Source organism: Podarcis cretensis (assembly GCF_951804945.1).
Source record: "Podarcis cretensis genome assembly, chromosome: 13".
NCBI lineage: Eukaryota > Metazoa > Chordata > Lepidosauria > Squamata > Lacertidae > Podarcis > Podarcis cretensis.
Genome location: NC_137182.1, coordinates 31,268,900 through 31,287,964, shown reverse-complemented (window position 1 = coordinate 31,287,964; position 19,065 = coordinate 31,268,900). Strand labels below are relative to the sequence as shown.

General features: G+C 42.0%; 4 protein-coding genes across 4 annotated transcripts in view; 1 reads left to right on the top strand and 3 right to left on the bottom strand.

Moving 5' to 3' along the window:
- Window positions 1-19,065, bottom strand: part of LOC307201508 (olfactory receptor 6N1-like) — a gene marked incomplete at its 3' end in the record, with an annotated part of 248,480 nt that overhangs the window by 115,051 nt on the left and 114,364 nt on the right. The window lies entirely within an intron of this gene.
- Window positions 1,509-2,453, top strand: LOC307200173 (olfactory receptor 12D1-like; the record flags this gene model as incomplete). Its single annotated transcript, XM_079948588.1, has 1 exon — window positions 1,509-2,453. The coding sequence occupies one exon, from the start codon at window positions 1,509-1,511 to the stop codon at window positions 2,451-2,453; it is 945 nt and encodes a 314-aa protein (XP_079804714.1).
- LOC307200202 (olfactory receptor 5V1-like) lies at window positions 5,657-6,586 on the bottom strand (the record flags this gene model as incomplete). The annotated part of the gene is made up of 1 exon (XM_079948619.1): window positions 5,657-6,586. The coding sequence occupies one exon, from the start codon at window positions 6,584-6,586 to the stop codon at window positions 5,657-5,659; it is 930 nt and encodes a 309-aa protein (XP_079804745.1).
- LOC307200182 (olfactory receptor 6B1-like) lies at window positions 13,350-14,356 on the bottom strand (the record flags this gene model as incomplete). Its single annotated transcript, XM_079948600.1, has 1 exon — window positions 13,350-14,356. One exon carries the CDS (start codon window positions 14,354-14,356, stop codon window positions 13,418-13,420), a length of 939 nt encoding a protein of 312 aa, XP_079804726.1. The 3' UTR covers window positions 13,350-13,417.

Here is a 19,065-nt window from a genome sequence, read left to right as displayed (position 1 = left end):
AACAACATCTGGGGACCCAAGGTTGAGAAAGGCTGGTCTAAATTGAATAGAATTGGTGGCCTACAACTCAAATAATTGATCAGCACACATTGATCCTAAACAATGCTATCTGTTTCCATTCTTTGATCCTAGACAACATGCCAGAAGATCCCCAATGAGGCATACTGGAAAGAGAAAGCAATAACAATCTTGCTTTAGTTATTTATGGAATTTGGTATTAAAATATGAGTGCCTATTCCTGTGCGCCTATGTGTATGTTTCAATGGGTAACACGGGCATGGACACAACACTGCCATTGTTGCATTAAGTGTTTAATTCTAAAACTGAGTTATCATTACTGTTTGGAGGCAATGCCCCTGGCATTATTGTGGTTTGAGGCAGAATACCCTTTGCTGGTCTTCAGATGTGTTTCTAAGCAAGGTGAAAATATTTCAGCAAAGTCTACCATCTTTAACATACAATTAGCATCTCACCTGAACTGCAGAAAAGACTAAGTTTCATAGTCTCATTAGAACTCTTTATGAACATTTTGCATTCATTGTAATTTTGAAATTCTGAATGCTATTTTCACCAACGGTAAAATGTGGTGAAGGGCATTTGCATATTTATAACCCATTTTTCCTTCAAAAGCTTACAGCAGATTCCATAAGCCACTTCATTCTTAATTTTCATCCTGACCCCAAACAGTGGTGTCCACCAGCTATTCCCAAGTGGCCGAACACTGACCAAAATTAGGCCTCCTTCCTATCTCTGCCACACAAATAGGCAATCTAAAAAAAAAAAAGGCAATCTAACCTAAGTTCATGACTTGTACACTTCCAAATATATCTGTCATTGTTTTGATTCTTTCCCCCATTTGTATTTCAAGGCAGGAAATCCAGATTCTAGCTAGATTGTAAGACTGTGCACCAGCTACAAAATTCACCTAGTATCTGCATGAAGATTCACTGGGTGTTTGCATGCATTTCTCTAAATATAGTCATGTTTGCAAAACAAATTTTATATAATATACTTCATTGGTGAATGTCTTCCTCACTAGCAGATGCATATTCATTCACTCTTCATCTCAGCATGTGATTTTTCTGTACACATTACTTAATTGGAAGACTGCATTGCAAAATACAAAGAAGTATGAATGTTGGATGAATGTTTTTGAGTTTGTTGACTGAAAGTATGGATTCTCTTGGTCATGATGGACTCTGATGCTACAGTGCAGGTTCAAATAGTCATCCCCCCCCCATGAGATAAGAGATAATATGAAGATGAAGCTCGTAAGTATTAACTGATGTCTCCAAACTCAATGAGAGATGCATTTACAATTAGGCTGGGAAGTTCTAAATCACCTTCCATCATTTGTGTGCATGTTATTAACCTGTTTTGTCCACCTTCTATTCCCACTGCAGTTTCAGAGCCTACAGACTATAAAATTTTCTGATACAGGTAAATGATTTTATGAGCATTCTGCAATGCCCTCACCTCCTCTTATTGCTCCCTATTGTCTTTTAGCAATGGAGAACCAAACAGATGTAAGAGAGTTCATCTTGATGGGACTGACCAATCTTTGGGAGCTTCAGCACACACTATTTGCTATCTTCCTCTTGATGTATCTGGCCAGCATTGTGGGAAATGCAGCTATTGTGGTTGTCGCAATAGCTGAGCCAAAACTTCACACTCCCATGTACTTTTTTCTTGGAAACCTTTCCTGCCTTGACATCTTCTTTTCCACAGTCACTGTTCCAAAGATGCTAGCTGGTTTTCTGTTGCCAGTCCAAACCATTTCCTTTGGTGGCTGCATGGCCCAGCTCCACTTTTTCCATTTCTTGGGCAGCAGCGAAGTCATTCTTCTGGGAATAATGGCATTTGACCGATATGTTGCAATATGCAACCCTTTGCGTTACTCCATCATCATGCGCAAGCACGTCTGCCAACTCTTGGCAGCAGCCACGTGGTCCACTGGCTTTTTTCATGCCCTGATGCATGCAGTGGCAACTGCCCGTCTGCCCTTCTGTGGGCAAAACCACATTGAGCATTTTTTGTGTGACATCAAACCTTTGCTGAAACTGGCCTGCGGCAGCACACACCTCAATCTCATGCTCCTCAATACTGTAACCAGCTGCATTGCAATGGGTCCTTTTATAGCAACACTCCTCTCCTACTTCTACATTATCACTTTCCTTCTCTTCAAAGTAAAATCCAAAAGTAGCAAACAGAAAGCCTTCTCCACCTGTGGATCCCATCTGATGGTGGTTGGTTTGCTCTATGTGCCTGTTTTGTTTAACTACATGCTCCCCTCTGTTGGTAATGCTTCTCAAAGGGACATGATGGTGACCCTAATATACAGTGCAGTCACACCAGTTTTGAACCCACTTATTTATACTCTGAGGAACCAGGAAGTCAAAGCTGCCTTGGTGAAGATTCTGGGAAGATTTTCACTTTTCACTGAATGGAAATGATTAGAGGCAGCGCTGGATTTATGTATAGGTTAAGTAGGCTGAAGCCTAGGGCCTCTCAATCTAGCAGGCCTTGCCAGCCTGCCCTCTTTCCAGTGCTGCAGTCTCCCCTCTCCGAAAATTGCAAACCCAAGTCTTCATGTGAGGGCAGGACAACTTAGTCTCATCAACTATGACACTCGGGGCTAGCCAGTGGCGCCCAATTTGAAGCAGTGGAGTGCAACTTGTTGTGTGTGTGTGTTTGTTTGTTTTTTGGTAGGGCCAAAGTCTGCAAAAACTTATAGATAAAATCCATCTAGATTGCCCTGGTGTGTGGGGCCCCTTAGGAGCAGCACGTGGGGCCCAATTTGGCCCAATTGCTCCAATTGCCTTAAGGGCAGCCCTGATGAGACTGTGCAGGGCTTGGACTGACAAGCCCTGTCCCTTCTAGATCCCTGGTGTCACTATTCAGAGTACAGAATGAAGGACTTGTTATGGAAATAAAGGGGGGGCACTTATTGGAAATCAGTTTTGTCACGTCTCCCCACCAAACCCCAAGACAATGAGCCCAGCCACCTTTTATTCACAGTCACATAAGCACCACACTACAGCATGGCCATAAACCGGTATGTTCAACTACTGGAATATACACCCAATATGTAGCAATGGAGATTTATGTTACTGCTTTATGAATGAACACTGCGTTTTATGAATGGACTCTGTATATTGTGAATTACCTAAGAGCCACCTATAGGGAGCTCTAGAATCTGACAGCTAACCAACTGGGTACTACCAAACAGCGACCCCTATTGCTGAAAGCAGGTAACCAGCAGGGAACGAGTCAGTTCAGCCTTTGCACTGTTGACTGTACACCCCTTGCTGTGCAGATAATGGAGAAAGTTCTTAATTGTATCCCTTCTGGCATCCTAGCCAACTCTATTACGCTGGTGTAAACACTGGGGCTTAATTTGAATAGTAGAGAGCCTGGTATCTGGTGGGCAATCTCATTCTTTATTGCCACACTGTGGCTGCAAACCAAATCACCTGTTAGGAGAGTTATGAGATTCAGGTCAGGGTCAGATGCCTTTTCATTCTCAGCAGGTATACAAGAGGCCTTCACCCTGGCCCATGGTTTTTTTAACAGGGCAGGGCAAGAGTCCCAGGGGGGGCGCCGCCCACGGTGAGCAGCAAGCCCCTCAGGGGGTAGGGCAGCAATGTCACTCGCTCTCAGGGATGACACCCAGAGAAGGCCGCACACACCACACACCATTTCCTCCGCTGGTGTTTGGGGGCATTCTTCCTGCACTTTCTCTTTCCTGCTAATACATTGTCTCTGATTTTTCCAGCAGCTGCTTGATTTGCAGCTTTTAAAACATGATAACCAGGTCATTTTCTCAGCTGGAACTCACTGGAACTCAGTTCCGGTACCTCTCAGATGAATCCATTGCCATTCTAAGAGAACAAGAGAGGTGTTCATGGTGAATTTCAGCACCTATTTTTCTAGAAAAATAGCACCGGTGATAACATTTATCTCTGGATTCAATCATTTTGCATGACAACTCTTGGAAAATGTGATAAAAATACACCTTGAAGTGCATGTACAAAAAGCACAGATTGAGTTTATGTTGCTGAACTTCATCATGATCCATAACTTTACTTGTATGACATTTTTTATCCCTATCCCACTAGGGGAAATAATGAACAAAGTCGTGTCAAGATTCCACCCACCCACTGCCCCTCAACTATTTAGGAAGAACCAGATATAGTACAGTTTATGGGTCAAATAAGGCTACAACTTTATTGCTTAAAGATGTAAGAGGTCTGGCATAGGTATTGGGCATAAACCCCAACTTCTGGCCTGCCTACCAGAAGTGAAGCTCTGGGTTAACCTGACAGCGCAGGGTCCTAGGACTTATATAAAATAGGAGGGCCCCTGTGGGGATCGTCATCTTGAGGAGTGATGTGGCCCAACCCCCACCCCTCCACCCCTTGGGCATATGAACTCTCCATGTACAGAAGCAACTCATCTCAGATCACTTTAGCAGGATACCTTTTCACTTGAAGGGGTAGGCAGAGACTACAACCTCCTCTCCATCCAAGACTAAGGTTTACCCAATGCCTAAGTCACCTAATTTGTGACCATTGCTATTTGGTAGGCAAAGCCAATGGACAGGAGCCAATTCGCCTGGTGGACAAATTCCTGCCTGGCCCTGAATATGGCAACCAACAGAGTCCATAGCAAGGTCAAATTACGCAAGATAAACCTTTTCACAATGGGAGTGTGGGTGATCCAATGAAGAACTGAGCACTAGAGCCAGAGCAGGCTGCTTTAAATGCCCCAACAGCAGACTCAAAGGAAGACTTCATGCTCCATTTGGTCCACCTCCTGAGTCAGCCCCACCTCCCAACCTACCTGCCATTGACCACTTTGTAGGCAGGCCTGGATCTATGTGAAACCATTAAGATCTATTCTTCATAGAATACTTGTTAATAAAGTTTCAGTTTTGTATCCATTGTGTCTCACCTTTAAGGTGTTCCCAGTTCAAGAAATAAGTGGTCATAAGACCCCTGCAACAAGAGTAGTTGCTGTTGGATCATAGTAAACACTGCCAGATACAGAGAACCTCTGAATTCATAGTCTCTGACATATCTGACTTGTCTAAGTTTAAATCACATTCTCTCGTTCCCATCTTTACTGAGGGAGTTTGCTACATGGTATAGAATCATCCTAATTAAAAAGAAAATGAAACTGAAGCATTTCTAATTAAAAAGAAAGGCATCTGAAGGCTTTCTAGTTATAGCATGTGGTTAAGATGAATTTTCACATATCTACCAATTTGTCACATATGTTTTAATAATAAAAGGAATTCGTGTTAAATTAACTGTGATAATTCATTGCGATGCACAGTCTTGGCTGTTTAACCATTCCTTTTGACAAATCTGATCTGCCTCCCACCCCCAGCAGCTCCAGTGTTTGTTTGCAACATTATTTAGCATGCTTTTACTAGTGAAATTTCTCATATTAAACAGGTTTTAATGAGAATTTCAGTGTGGGGATACATTTACCCAAAAGACATATATAGAAAATGTGTGTTGTTTAGCTCCAAGGCAATGAGAGATTTACATTAAGAGTGATGGTGTGGCACTATGTAGAATACCCCTAGTATTTCTGATATCAGGCTAGAAGAAATCTGTTCTAATTCTTCAATTCTGAGTTGAGGATTACCTTAGTTTCTGTCTAGCCTCACAAACTTCTTGAATGCCTCTTTGACCTCCTTGTTCCTTAGACTATAGATAAGGGGGTTGAGAATAGGGGTGATCACTGTGTACAATACTGCTACAATTTTGTCCATGTCAAGGTACATGGATGGAGGTCTAACATAAGTGTAAATGACTGAACTGTAGAAAAGTGTCACCACCATCAAATGAGAGGAGCATGTGGAGAAAGCCTTTTTCTTCCCTTGCACTGACTGGATCTTCAGGATAGAGGAAACAATGTAGATGTAAGAGACTAGAGTCATCAGAAAGCAACCAAAGCCCAAAAAGAGGTCTGTCACCAACATTAGATACTGGTTGAAGGTTGTGTCTGTGCAGGAGAGCTGAAGCAGTGGTGGTAGCTCGCAAAAGAAGTGGTTGATAGTACTGGGTCCACAGAAGGACAAGCGGAGGACAGAGAGAACATGAACATTGGCAAGTAGGATACCAAGCACCCATGTCCCAATCACTAAGTAACTGCAGACTTTCTGGCTCATGATGATGGTGTAGCGCAAAGGTTGGCAGATGGCTACATAGCGGTCAAAAGCCATCACAGCCAACAACAGCAGTTCAGTGGCCAGGAAGATGACAAAGAAATAAGCCTGTGTTAAGCAGCATTGGAAGGAGATGGTCTTTTTCTCATCCATTAAATTCAACAGCATCTGGGGAATGATTGCAGTGATGGTGCAAATGTCCAGGAGGGAGAGGTTGACCAGGAAAAAGTACATAGGAGTGTGAAGTGTGTGACAGACCCTGATCAATGTGATGATAGAAATGTTGCCCACCAGAGCTCCTGCATAGGCAGATACAAAGGCCACAAAGAGGGGAAATTGTGCTTGAGAGAAGCCAGAGAAGCCCAGTAAGATGAATTCTGTCACAGAAGTTTGATTGTTACCTTCCATTCCTGCACATCCTTTGGATCATACTGAGAGAATTAATTTTAACTGGAAAGGTTTGCCAATCAGATTTGTTTCTTTTTAAGAAAGAAGAGCACCTGGCAATGCTAGAAGTCTTCTCCTCTGAGGTACTGCAAAGAAGGAAGACCGTTAAGCTGATTCAACCACAGTTAATTCCTGCACATCTCTACTAAGAAATTAACCTCCACTGAGTTCAACTGGAAAAATCCCACAGCTGAGCATATATAGGATCGTAGCCTTGGACATTCATCAAGCCTCTGGGAGGAGCATGCAATACCATAGCTCCTCAGCCAATTAGTTTGGAATAAATGATCACAAACAAGAGTTTCAAATAACTGCAAAGCAAATAATTATTAGATTAAGTGTGGTGTAGAATTCAAGTGGCATCATGCGATTCACAATTTATGATTACTGTTATGTATTTTGTGCGTCATTCATCTCCATTTCCTCCTTCTTAGTGGGTAAAGAAAATGGAGGGGAGAGTACCTTATGCAAGTATTGATAACTATGGCTGTTTACTTTTATTCCTGTCTCCTTGATCCACTACTCTTTAGTATTACTCATTGCACTCTCTCTCTCTCTCTCGCTCTCTCTCTCACTCTCATCATACACACTAGTCTAGAACTCCAAAGGTACATGACAGAGGTTTCTAGCAATCCACATACAGTGGTACCTCGGGTTACATACGCTTCAGGGTACAGACTCCTCTAACCCAGAAATAGTGCTTCAGGTTAAGAACTTTGCTTCAGGATGAGAACAGAAATCGGGCTCTGGCAGCGCAGCAGCAGCAGAAGGCCCCATTAGCTAAAGTGGTGCTTCAGGTTAAGAACAGTTTCAGGTTAAGTACGGACCTCCGGAACGAATTAAGTACTTAACCCGAGGTACCACTGTATTGTCTGCGCTTGCATGGCACCATGGAACATGCAAGCAAAAGCAGGCAATGTGTGGTGATTGACAGGCAGGTGGCCCCACATACCTGTCAAACTTTGCCCATGGATATGAGGTGGGGGGGATAAGGATTCAGCCTACTGCTTAGATCTGGTTCCCTATTCCTTTTCCACTTTGCAGTCTTTATGCTATACACTGCATAATTACCATTCTCCACTTAAGGGGCAGAAATGCTCCTTTGAAATGAAATGCATGTATTTTAATGTAGAAACAAATCACATTATAAAGAGACTCAGCCAGATGGGTAGGGTATACATAAATTATTATTATTATTATTATTATTATTATTATTATTAGGTGTTTTAAAACTATTTCTTTGGCAGACCATCTCCTTTTGTGCTACTTTAGATGTACCCAAACATGTATTGTAGTTGCTTGTGGGTTGTTATTTTCCCCCCATAATGCTAGTTTTTGTAAGTTCTAGCCACTCTCCAGAGTCTTGCAACATCTAGATAGTTTCATGCATTGCTCCAGTTGCCCTTTTGTCCCTGCTAAAGAGTAAGTTGGATCATCTTTAGAATGGTCCTGGTTGTGGGCAGGCCCCCAACCCAGATCCTCACCCCAGCCTGGCCAATCATTTTGAGCGGGGTGGTCGTGGGGAGTTTAAAAGCAGCAGAGCAACGTGTTCTGAGCCCACCCACCCTGTAATTTTATGGGTTCTCTGGCCTTGCTTTGGACTTTGGTTGGTCACCTGACTTGGGACGGGGGCCAGGTAGGAATTTTTCCATTGGGCAAACTGGCACTGGCCACTTGGTTTTTGCCTACCTCTTAGCAGTCATCACAACTTTGTAAGGTTTGGTGGTTAGGCATTGGCTCATTGATTTGTGGGGGAGGGGTGGTCGGCCATCGCCTGCCCCTCCATTGGCCAAGGGTATTCCTGTAAAGGAATCCAATGTCTGGATCCTGTCCAAAGTCCGCTTGAGGGGCTAGGGCTTTGTAAGGTTTACCCTTCTTGACCTCCTGCAAAGGGGGCAGGAGTCTGATATAGTCTAAGCCAATGCCTAAGCCAATACCACTCACATTTCTATAATTCAATAAAGTTGTGGCCTAAAATTTTGCCAATAACCTTAAACTAAAATTCTGTGTCTGTATTGCCACACAATAACCAAGCCTCAGAAACATACCATTGCACCCTATAATCTGTGGCTTGGTCTCTCTTTATCCAAAGTTAGTTCTACTCAGAACAGACGCAATGAAATTAATGGACACAACTAACTTACATTCATTTATTTCAGTGAGTCTAGTCTACACTGTAAATTGCTTTAACATATTTTTTTAAAATCTTTTCAAATTCTTTGAGATTTCTTTTACTGTAAGTGGTAGAAAAATTCTATGCAGCATGCAAATACCTGACTGCATTGCCAATATTAATTCATATCCCCCACTTACCTTAGTTGCAGTCATGGTTTCCACTTGATGTCTACCCCAGTGTTGTTTATGATGCACTTACATGGCGGTGCTGCACAGTTTCTTAATGATCTTGTTGAGTTTATTTCAAAGTCGGTGCACTTAGAACAAGCACCCCCACAAAAAAGCCCCAAAATTTATTGTTGGTTTACCACTCCTGATATGAAAGAGCAGCAGTCTGTTATTACTTGGCCTTTAATATATCCTCAAATCCTATTCACAAACATGGGCTGGACCAGTTTGACTGCACACATGGGTAAAAGGAAATGCACAAATCATTAATTCAAGTGTGTTTTCTAACTATGTAATCATTACATCCCTTCCAAAATATCACAGATGAAATCAGGAATGCTCTTGGGTACTAATAATGTGTCTCCTTTGAGATGACTGCCTGCATCCATCCTATCTGGCTACATATGGGTTGAGGGGAGTGCTCCTCAGCAATAACCAACAGAGCTCCTAAACTCTTGATATGTGACCAGGATAAGTCTTAATGGCTTGGGCACTCATTGTGAGCAATTGGCTACTTTTGGGTCCTAATCTGCATTGACACTATAGTAGATGCAAATGTTAAAGTCCCCTCCTCATATGAACCCACAAATTTTGGCTCTTGCATACTTCTGCATCTGAAGGCCATCCCTCTAATATTTATGTACACATTCTATGTCCCAATCAATATGTGTAGTGGTTTGGGAGGTCCTGCATTTGTGCCATACTCTCAGGAAAGAGAAATTGTGAAGAGGACTGGCAAAGTAATTTCTTCCTATGACGATTTTGCCAGGGCCAGGCTCCATACTCTTAAATGGAGAACATGATTGCTCTAGACACGATTGCTCTAGATTGCTCTATTATCACAGCAGAAATCACATAGCGTGGAAAACGGCAATATGTACTTTCATGTCATATAACTGATGTTGTTGTTTAGTCGATTAGTCGTGTCCGACTCTTCGTGACCCCATGGACCAGAGCACGCCAAGCACTCCTGTCTTCCACTGCCTCCCGCAGTTTGGTCAAACTCATGCTGGTAGCTTCAAGAACACTGTCCAACCATCTCCTTCTCTGTTGTCCCCCTCTCCTTGTGCCCTCAATCATTCCCAACATCAGGGTCTTTTCCATGGAGTCTTCTCTTTTCATGAGGTGGTCAAAGTATTTGAGCCTCAGCTTCACCATCTGTCCTTCTAGATTAAATTTTCAGCGGCACTCTGTGTAAGGCCAAAATTTTGCCTTCTATTCTGCTCAATTTGTGATGTTATAATTGCAAAGACCTACAGTACCCTCTAGTGTCGGTGCCCAATGCAGTGGAACCAGTTGCACCCCCTGAAATCTGCCTCTGAACAAGCTGTGAATGAACACAGAGGCCCAGATGTTGGAGTAAGATAAGCCCCAGCTACTCCTCCTCCCTTTCTGTTTGGTCTTCAAAAAAGAAAAAGAAAAAGAAGTTTACACTCAATTTCTATATTCTAATCATAATGTCTCATACCAGCAGGTTTCAGTAATGCCCATTAGGTCATATCTGCTATCCTTTATTTAGAGCACAATTTCATCTTGCTTGTTTCCCCTACTCTGTGTATTCTTATAGAGACTACTATTCATTTATACACCTCAGAATTTCTTAGTTTTTTTTTTTTTTTAGAATTCCCACACAACAGTAGTGCTAAATATTTTTCTTTATCTTTCATGTTTTAGTTCAGTGTTATACATTGCTTGCAAACGAAGAATTAAAAGTTTTGATATCCACTCTCTGTCCAACATTTTCTCCCTTAATGTATTTCTCATTGATGTTTGGTCACATATTTTTAATAAGGGTCAAGCTGGGCCATATATATTAGCAGTTTCATTAATGCTCACTTTCTTGCTTTCCTTGTGTGTTTGGTATTCTACTTTTGTTGTATTTCAGCACACTACAAATTCAGTCTCCTACAGGGATATATTAACAGCTTGCTTCTAATTGTTGAACAAAGAAAGCTCTGCAAATTCTGTGGATACACTAAGGCCTTATTATTCTAACTTGACTCCTCTGAACCCCTGGGTATTCTGTGGTTAACTCTTTTGTGTTTTCTTTATTATTAATCCTAACTTTGTCAATTGATACTCCCTCCAGTTACTATTTTAGACTTAAGCATCAACTCGATATGTGTCCTGTATACATAATCAAAGCCTGTAATTGAATTATATTGAAAATCAACATTGTCCTTTTCATAAACTATTAAAGCTTCACTTTTGGGATCAGAGAGCAATTTGGTCATTTCAGTGTCTTTCACTTGGAACTTGAAAGCAAAATCACTGGGGCCAAGAATTCTTTAGGGATTAAGTTAGACATTTGGGCTTGATGGTTCAGAAGAACAAGTCATGTAAGTCAATACAGTAGAATAATGCTAAAAAGGCAGAAGAAAAAAAATCACATCTCACCCTACTCACACTTTACATGCATATAGCTGCTTTTGCTAAAAGGAAAAAAAAAGTGCTTTGTCTGTATTAATTTTATATTATATTATTTTCTCTCTCCTCCCCCCCCCCCCATTCTGTACAGGTATGCTTGAAAAAAGATAGCAACATTGACAATGCCAGTGCAAAACAAAGAGTATTTATAAGGTGACAATCACAAAACATAAATCATGGACAATTAAAAGAGAACCATATTTTGTTACATCTCAAGCACCCTCAGAAATAAAATGATATTTAGATGATCCTTAAGCTAAAAGAGAAGAAGCAAGATGTTTCACAGCCTGCCATTCAAATGGCACAGTGTGTGTGTGTGTGTGTGTGTGTGTGTGTGTGTGATTTAATACTTTAGTCAAGTTGGTACCCCTGCTACTGAGAAATTATTTGTGTGTTTCATCATCCCCTCTCCCTCAGAGATGAGGGAACACAGATCAGGGCCTTAATAGTTGACCTAAACCTATTGGTAGGTCCACAGAGAAACTGGTGGCCCATGACATCTCAGGTTCCATATCAGTTATGCAGGACTAGAGAACATCAGGCCTGGGAGGACTTCCCACAGGTCCAAGTCCCTTGCATGCATGCTTTTTATGGCTGGAATGTGCCCTTAAACTGTGATATAACTTCTTGCTCACCAAAAGGAGCAAGGAGATTTGTGGTGTGTGTGCAAACCTTTGGCATTTGCATGGCTGGAATGTAGGCTGCAATACAAAGAGTCATAGCCATTCCCCTGCCCATTTTTGCAGCTAGTTCTGCCCAGTGTACAGCCATACAACAAGAAGCTTTATTAGAGTTCAATGATGCATTCCAGCTGGACAAAAACACTCAATGGGGGTGCAAACCAGGGCTTGTGCCCACCTTCAAAGCTGACCCATATAGATTATATTAAATTAAGGATCTGGTCCACCAGCCAGATCCAGTTACCAACCTCTGGGAAGCAGCTGGCAAATGATCACACTGCACTATGCAGGATGAGCACCTCCCTGTTCAGGGGAGATGTTAATTCTGTGCTCCTTTGCAAGCAGCTTCTCTTCTGGGATGCCACTTACAAAGGAGCACCCTGAATCATGCAACATCAATATCTCCTTTGAGAGCGGCACTGAACTTTCATGGAGCTCCAGGCCTTGAGGGGTAGGCCTCAGGCAGGAAGGAGAGTCAGGCATCAGATGGGAAAACTCAATGGAAAGGCTGAGACCTGCCATTACCTCTGACTGCAAGCTCTTTCTTTCCCCAAAAGATGCAGCCAGAGGTCATGGTTTTCCCACCTGATGCCTGACTCTCTTTCCTACCTGGTGCCTTACCCCATGACAAGGCCTCACCCCTGAGGCCTCACCCCTTGTATGGATGGCCCTGGGTCATCCAACTCAACTTATAGGGATCCGTGGTTGTCTGTACCTGATTCGTCCAATGCCATAGTCCTCCTGTATATGCCCAATTTGGCTCAGGACTCAGGGCTGCCATATGTCTTCTTTTTCCAGAACGCATCTTCTTTTTCATGGGTTTGTAAAATGAGAGTCGACATAGCGATTCATAGTTCAAAGTAGAAGTCAACAAATTTGTCCTCTTTTTTCTCTTCAAAATATGGCAACGCTAATAGATGACTTTAGACAAGCCAATATTTTTGCAAACTCCCTTTTATCTGTAGTGCGGGGTTACGCAAGAGAGTTAGTGAATCAACTCTTTCTGGCGATCTCTATAAAATTTATAAAACAACTAGACATGGTTTGTTTTTTTCTATTTATTTTCTCTGAACAACAAGAAATGGGGATTACCAAGATAATAAATGTAAAATCCTGGTGGCCTTCTTCTAGCCATCCTAACTAGCTCCTTCCAACATCATTCTTACCATAATGGTAGTCATATAATAAGGAGAAAAGGAATGGCCAGGTTATTGGGCTGGGTTGCTTTTCACTTGCTTCCCATCCCACTGGCAGAGACTCCTGACCTTGGACAATAGAATTCTTCAGACTTATTTCTTCTTGGTTTAGAGAATCCCACCTATCTTGATTTGGAAGGGCTGCATTATTCTGAGCCGAGCCAGCATTTTCTGCCCACATTTTTCTTCAATGTCTCTTTTACTTCTTTATTTCTCAGACAATAGATGAGAGGGTTGAGAGCTGGCGTGACCACAGCATAGAAAATGGACACTATTTTGTTGAGATTAAAGGGATGAATTTTTCTAGGTCGAGCGTACATGAAGACTGTTGTTGAAAAAAAGATGATGACCACAGTGAGGTGTGAAGCACAAGTTGAGAAGGCTTTTTTCTTCCCTTGGGTTGTGGGGATCCGGAATATTGAATTGATGATAAAAAGGTAGGACAGAATGGTAACAGACAATGGGATTAGAAGGATGACCAAAGCTAAAATGAAATCGACTAACTCAGCCACTGACATGTCAGTGCAGGAGAGGTTGAGTACAGGGGAGATGTCACAAAAAAAGTGATTAATGACCCCAGGCCCACAAAAACTCAATCTAGAGATGAAGGTGACCTTGACCAAGGAGATGGAAAAACCACACACCCAGGAGAACACACCCAGTTGGAAACATAATCTATGGGTCATGATAACTGGATAACGAAGTGGGTTGCATATGGCTACATAGCGATCATATGCCATGACTGCTAGGAGGACACACTCAGTGCACATAAGGGAGATAAAGAAGTAGAGTTGAGCCATGCAACTCTCGAAGGAGATTACTTTGGTCTGTGACCAGAAGTCTAACAGCAATTTTGGAAGTGTGACAGTGATATACCAGATTTCTAAGAAAGACAAGATTCCCAGGAAGAAATACATGGGCTTGTGAAGGTTCCGGTTACCTTTTACTACAGAGATAATAATGAGGTTCTCTGTGACTGTTAGTATATAAGTGATGAAGAAGACCACAAAAAGAAAACTCTGGATCTCCAGCTCAGCAGGAAACCCCAAGAGGATGAATTCAGAAATGATAGTTTGGTTCTTCATCTCCAAATATATCTGTAATAATGCAAACCTAAAGAATAAAATGGAAAATCATGATATTTAGTAAAGTAAAATATACAACAGAAATAATTATTAATTTTAGTAGTAGTAGTAGTAGTAGTAGTCACATGGGGCACATTACAGCCAACTTTAAGCATTTTGAATTCTCACTGATTTCATTAACAGAGCAGTCCTAAGTGGGACCAGGGAGGAGTGGAATGGCAGATTCACCACTGCATCCCAAGCCTTGCCAGCTTACCTAAAGGTGATGGAATAGTTCTTTCTCTAATTACTCTGTGCCAGCTACAGGTCAATGCAGCTGAGGAGCCCAAGGATCAGGTCCCTTAGGGTAACCACCAAGCTTTGGATAAAGCAGATCTAATGCCACCATTGCCCAAGTCTGAAATGTCCAATACCAGGATTTCCCACTTGCTACCCACCAGCAGAGGCTGTAGCTTTTGGCATCGCAGTACCCCTATCATGGTCGAGTTCTCCACCAGCAGTTTCCTGCTCTATTAGAGGAGAGGCACACCTGCACCACAAAAGTACCCCCTTCAGTCATCAGCATTGTGGGCAGAGGAGCTGTAGGATTGCTCTCAGAGAAAGAGTTAAGCACAAACATTTCAATAATAACTTAATACCTAAGCTTCAGCAGTGAAATACCAGCATGCATTATAACAATCACCTTTATTGACATACTAAAGTATATAAGCCAAAGCATAAAATTGGCATCTGTTCATAAAAGGGCATACAGTGGTACCTTGGGCTACAGACGCTTCAGGTTACAGATACTTCAGGTTACAGACACTTCAGGTTACAGACTCTGCTAACCCAGAAATAGTACCTTGGTTTAATAACTTTGCTTCAGGATGAGAACAGAAATCATGCTCCAGCAGCGTGATGGCAGCGGGAGGCCCCATTAGCTAAAGTGGTACCTCAAGTTAAGAACAGTTTCAGGTTAAGAACAGACCTCCAGAACAAATTAAGTTCTTAACCTGAGGTACCACTGTACTTTGAGGTAAAACTAATAAGAAGGTTAAAAAGTGCCTCTCAAGTCTTATAGTTTTGTGTCATCTCTCAGAAAAGGTCCTGGAAAGGTCAGGGCAATTTAACCTTCCTTTCAGCATGGATTTAAATATTTATCACAGATTTTAAAATGTGTAAAATGGGCAGTAAAATAAAACATGTGCAATGGTTTTGACCTGTTTTATATTGCAAGAATAATGCCTTTCTGAATATGGAATTTTTGAGAATCTTCTGTGCAGAATTACAGGTGGCATGATGTGAAATATTGCAAGGGGAAAAGCTCTATGTTGGTGAGGGGTCATATAGGTATGTATATGGAGTGGCCTGACCAAGCGAAGGTAGAATCCCTAAATCCAACAGAGAGCAAACCTAGGCGGTATGTCTGGAAGTCCTGGGCTATGCAGATGACAAGACCCTCTCTCATCTTCACTGATGTGGTCCAAAGGAAAGCAGAGCAATAAATTTGACACCAGCTTGGCTGCAGGAGTTGCCAGAAGGAAGCAACAAGGTGCCATCCAACCGTCTTAGCCACTCCACTCCAGATTTGTGTAGGGTTTACTCCTTAGCCATTTAGTCTCCTGAAGAAATCCCCTTACTTCCCTCTACAGAAGTGTTTCCCAACCTTGGGACTCCCGCTGATTTTGGACTACAGTTCCTATCATCCCTGACCACTAGTCTTGCTAGCTAAGGATGATGGAAGTTCTAATTCAGGAGCTCCTGTCTGACAACTGCAACTTGATTTGTACAATTTTCCATGAGGAAAATAATCAGTTGAATGGGGATAAGGGAGAGAAAATAAAAGAAATAAGCAATTAAGTTAAATCTGTTTCCTATACTTTAAATTGAAATGAATATTTATAAGTCCCATTAATGTTCTCCCAATAAATGAATAGCACAAAAACAAACAATTTATCAACAAGACTGATTAGATAAATAAGGCCATTATTGCATTTGGTATTTGTGTGTCACTGAACACACAAGGTCTGATAATTTTCGACTCACATTTGCTTTAAATCGTTCCAGAATCAAGCATGATAGTTTCATAGGTAGCTATGGTGCTGGCTTCAGTTTTTTTGCTCTGTGAATAAATCTAATAATGCACGTGCCTTCATTTTGTCTATGGCCCAATTATAACAGTCAGCTTGCTTGTCGTGTTCTTTTTTCCAGTGGCTAGATACTGTAGATGTCTTTCCTTTAAATAAAGTCCCCTGGCTTTCTGAAGACACACCAATGAGTGCATCTACTAAGGTGTAATTAGTTAGCAGACAGTCTCTCCAACCTGACACAATTGGCTGGTGTGTGGGTGTGGGTGTGGGTGTAGGTGTAGGTGTGTATAAAGGGGTTAAAGGATACAACAAAGTCTTAAATGAACTTCTGCCTTGGTTTTGCTCTAAAGTATTCCCTTGGTATTAATTTATCCAGTTTAGTCTAATTTAAGTCAGTAATGATGGCATAAAGGTTAACCCTTGTTCAGAGCATTTAATATTATCAATATAGTGAATATGCTACACTTCTGTATTTGGCTAAGTGTAGAGTTCTAATTTTCATAAATGTTCATAAATAGTTTAATGGATTTAGATCTATGACTTGAGAGTCTGTACTTACTTTAAAAGCACTTTTAAAGCTCTACCTCTCATTTAAATCAGAACCAGGGAAGGCAGTGAATATCTTATATGAGTATCTGGAGGCAGTTGGAGGATGGATGGCAGCTAATGGTTTGAGGTTGAATCTCACCAAAAAAGAAGTATTGTTTCTGGAGGACAGGGTGAGGGCAGGTTTGGGGGATTACCTGGTCCTGAATGGGGTGACTGTACCCCTAAAGGAGCAGGTGTGAAGCCTGGGAGTCCTTTTGGACTCACAGCTGTCCATGAAGGTGCAAGTCAACTGTGTCCAGGGCAGCTGCCTACCAGCTCCATCTGGTACACCAGCTGAGATCTTACCTGTCTGCTCACTGTCTCACCAGAGTGGTACATGCTCTAGATATTTCCTGCTTGGACTACTGCAATGCTCTCTATATGGGGTTACCTTTGAATGTGAATCAAAAACTACAACTAATCCAGAATGCAGCAGCTAGACTGGTGACTGGGAGCAGCTGCCAGGGCCATATAACACTGATCCTAAAGGATCTACACTGGTTCCCGGTATGTTCCTGAGCACAATTGCAAGTGTTGGTGCTAATATTTAAAGCCCTAAACGACCTCAGCCCTGTATACCTGTAGGAACATCTCCACCCCATCATTCAGCCCAGACATTGAGTTCCAGCACCAAGGGCTTTCTAGAGGAAAGAAGTAAAGCTACAGGGAACCAGGCAGAAATGTCATATTTTGTGCACAGTCTTGATTCAAAACGGCACCTGATATCCAAACATTGATGAAGGCCGGCACTTCCACCTGGGAACCCCTCATGCTGAGTTTGGAAGTGTTATGTAGATAGGTGGCCAAACCATTACTTCAAAAATGGTAAAGTCATGCCAAAGTGAAGTTTTGGGCCTCCATTTTGATTCAAACTGGCAGCTGACATCCAAACATAATAAAAGTTCACTGCCCCTACCTCAAGATCTGAGATAGATATGGCACTTGGGGTATGATTCATATAATATGGTCAAGGACAGTCTGGAAGTTTCCTGGAAGACTTAGTTTTATAATACAGTAGTACCTTAGTTTATGAACTTAATCTGTTCCAGAAGTCCATTCTTAAACCAAAGCATTCTTAAACCAAGGCGTGGTTTCCCATTGTAGCGGGGGACTCAATTTACAAATGGAACACACTCAACAGGAAGTGAAACATGTTCTTATTCCAAGGTAGAGTTCACAAACCAAAGCACCTACTTCTGGGTTTGCAGCATTCTTAATCCAAGTTGTTCATAAACTATGCTGTTCGTAAACAAAGGTACCACTATACTAGATTCAAGGTCAGCATGGAAATTGATTGTGATCACCTACCTAAATCCCATCTAAATAAATACTAAGATGCTGACGTGTTACAATGCACACAACTATAAACTGTCTCTACCCAAGTACAAGTGTTTGTGTGAAAGAGTGTACACTTCTTGATTTGTACAGCTCAAGCTATTGTTACTGAGGGATTTTTCATTAGTATGATTTGGCGAAGGGCATGAGAGGACAGTCCCCTGGCCATGTCATGGTTTAAGTTTGCTGCAGCCATGCCTCCCACCAGCGATGATTGGACAGCAGGGCTGTTCATGGGCAGGGCCCCGCCCAGTGCCAACAACACAGCCAGACAGCTACAAGGAGGGTGTAGGTCTACACCCCCAGCTGAATCACTGCGGGACCTGATGCCCAGCCTCAACGCTGCCCACCATAAAGGGTAAGCGACTTTCTCTCCCCCAGCCACCAGTTGTTGGGACTCAAATTTTTGTGGGTTGTTTTGGGGAAAAACTTGATGGTTCATAGACTATTAAAGAGCATCAGTTTAACTGAAAGGCCATAGGGGTAGGGTTGTTGTTGTTAAGAGCTGATTGTGCAATTGAAAAGATGACTACTCAGGTGAAATGGCTTCATCTTGACAAACTAGCAATTGGCGACGTCAGATCAGAAGGCAAACCTGACTCAGAAGCTTTTAAAAAGGTCACGTGCCATCATTCAAACCACTCCGGGCAGTTATTATAGAGTTTTCTCACTGGTGTGGCTGGTTTCCCTAGAATTTTGTCTTTTATCCTGAGTTGG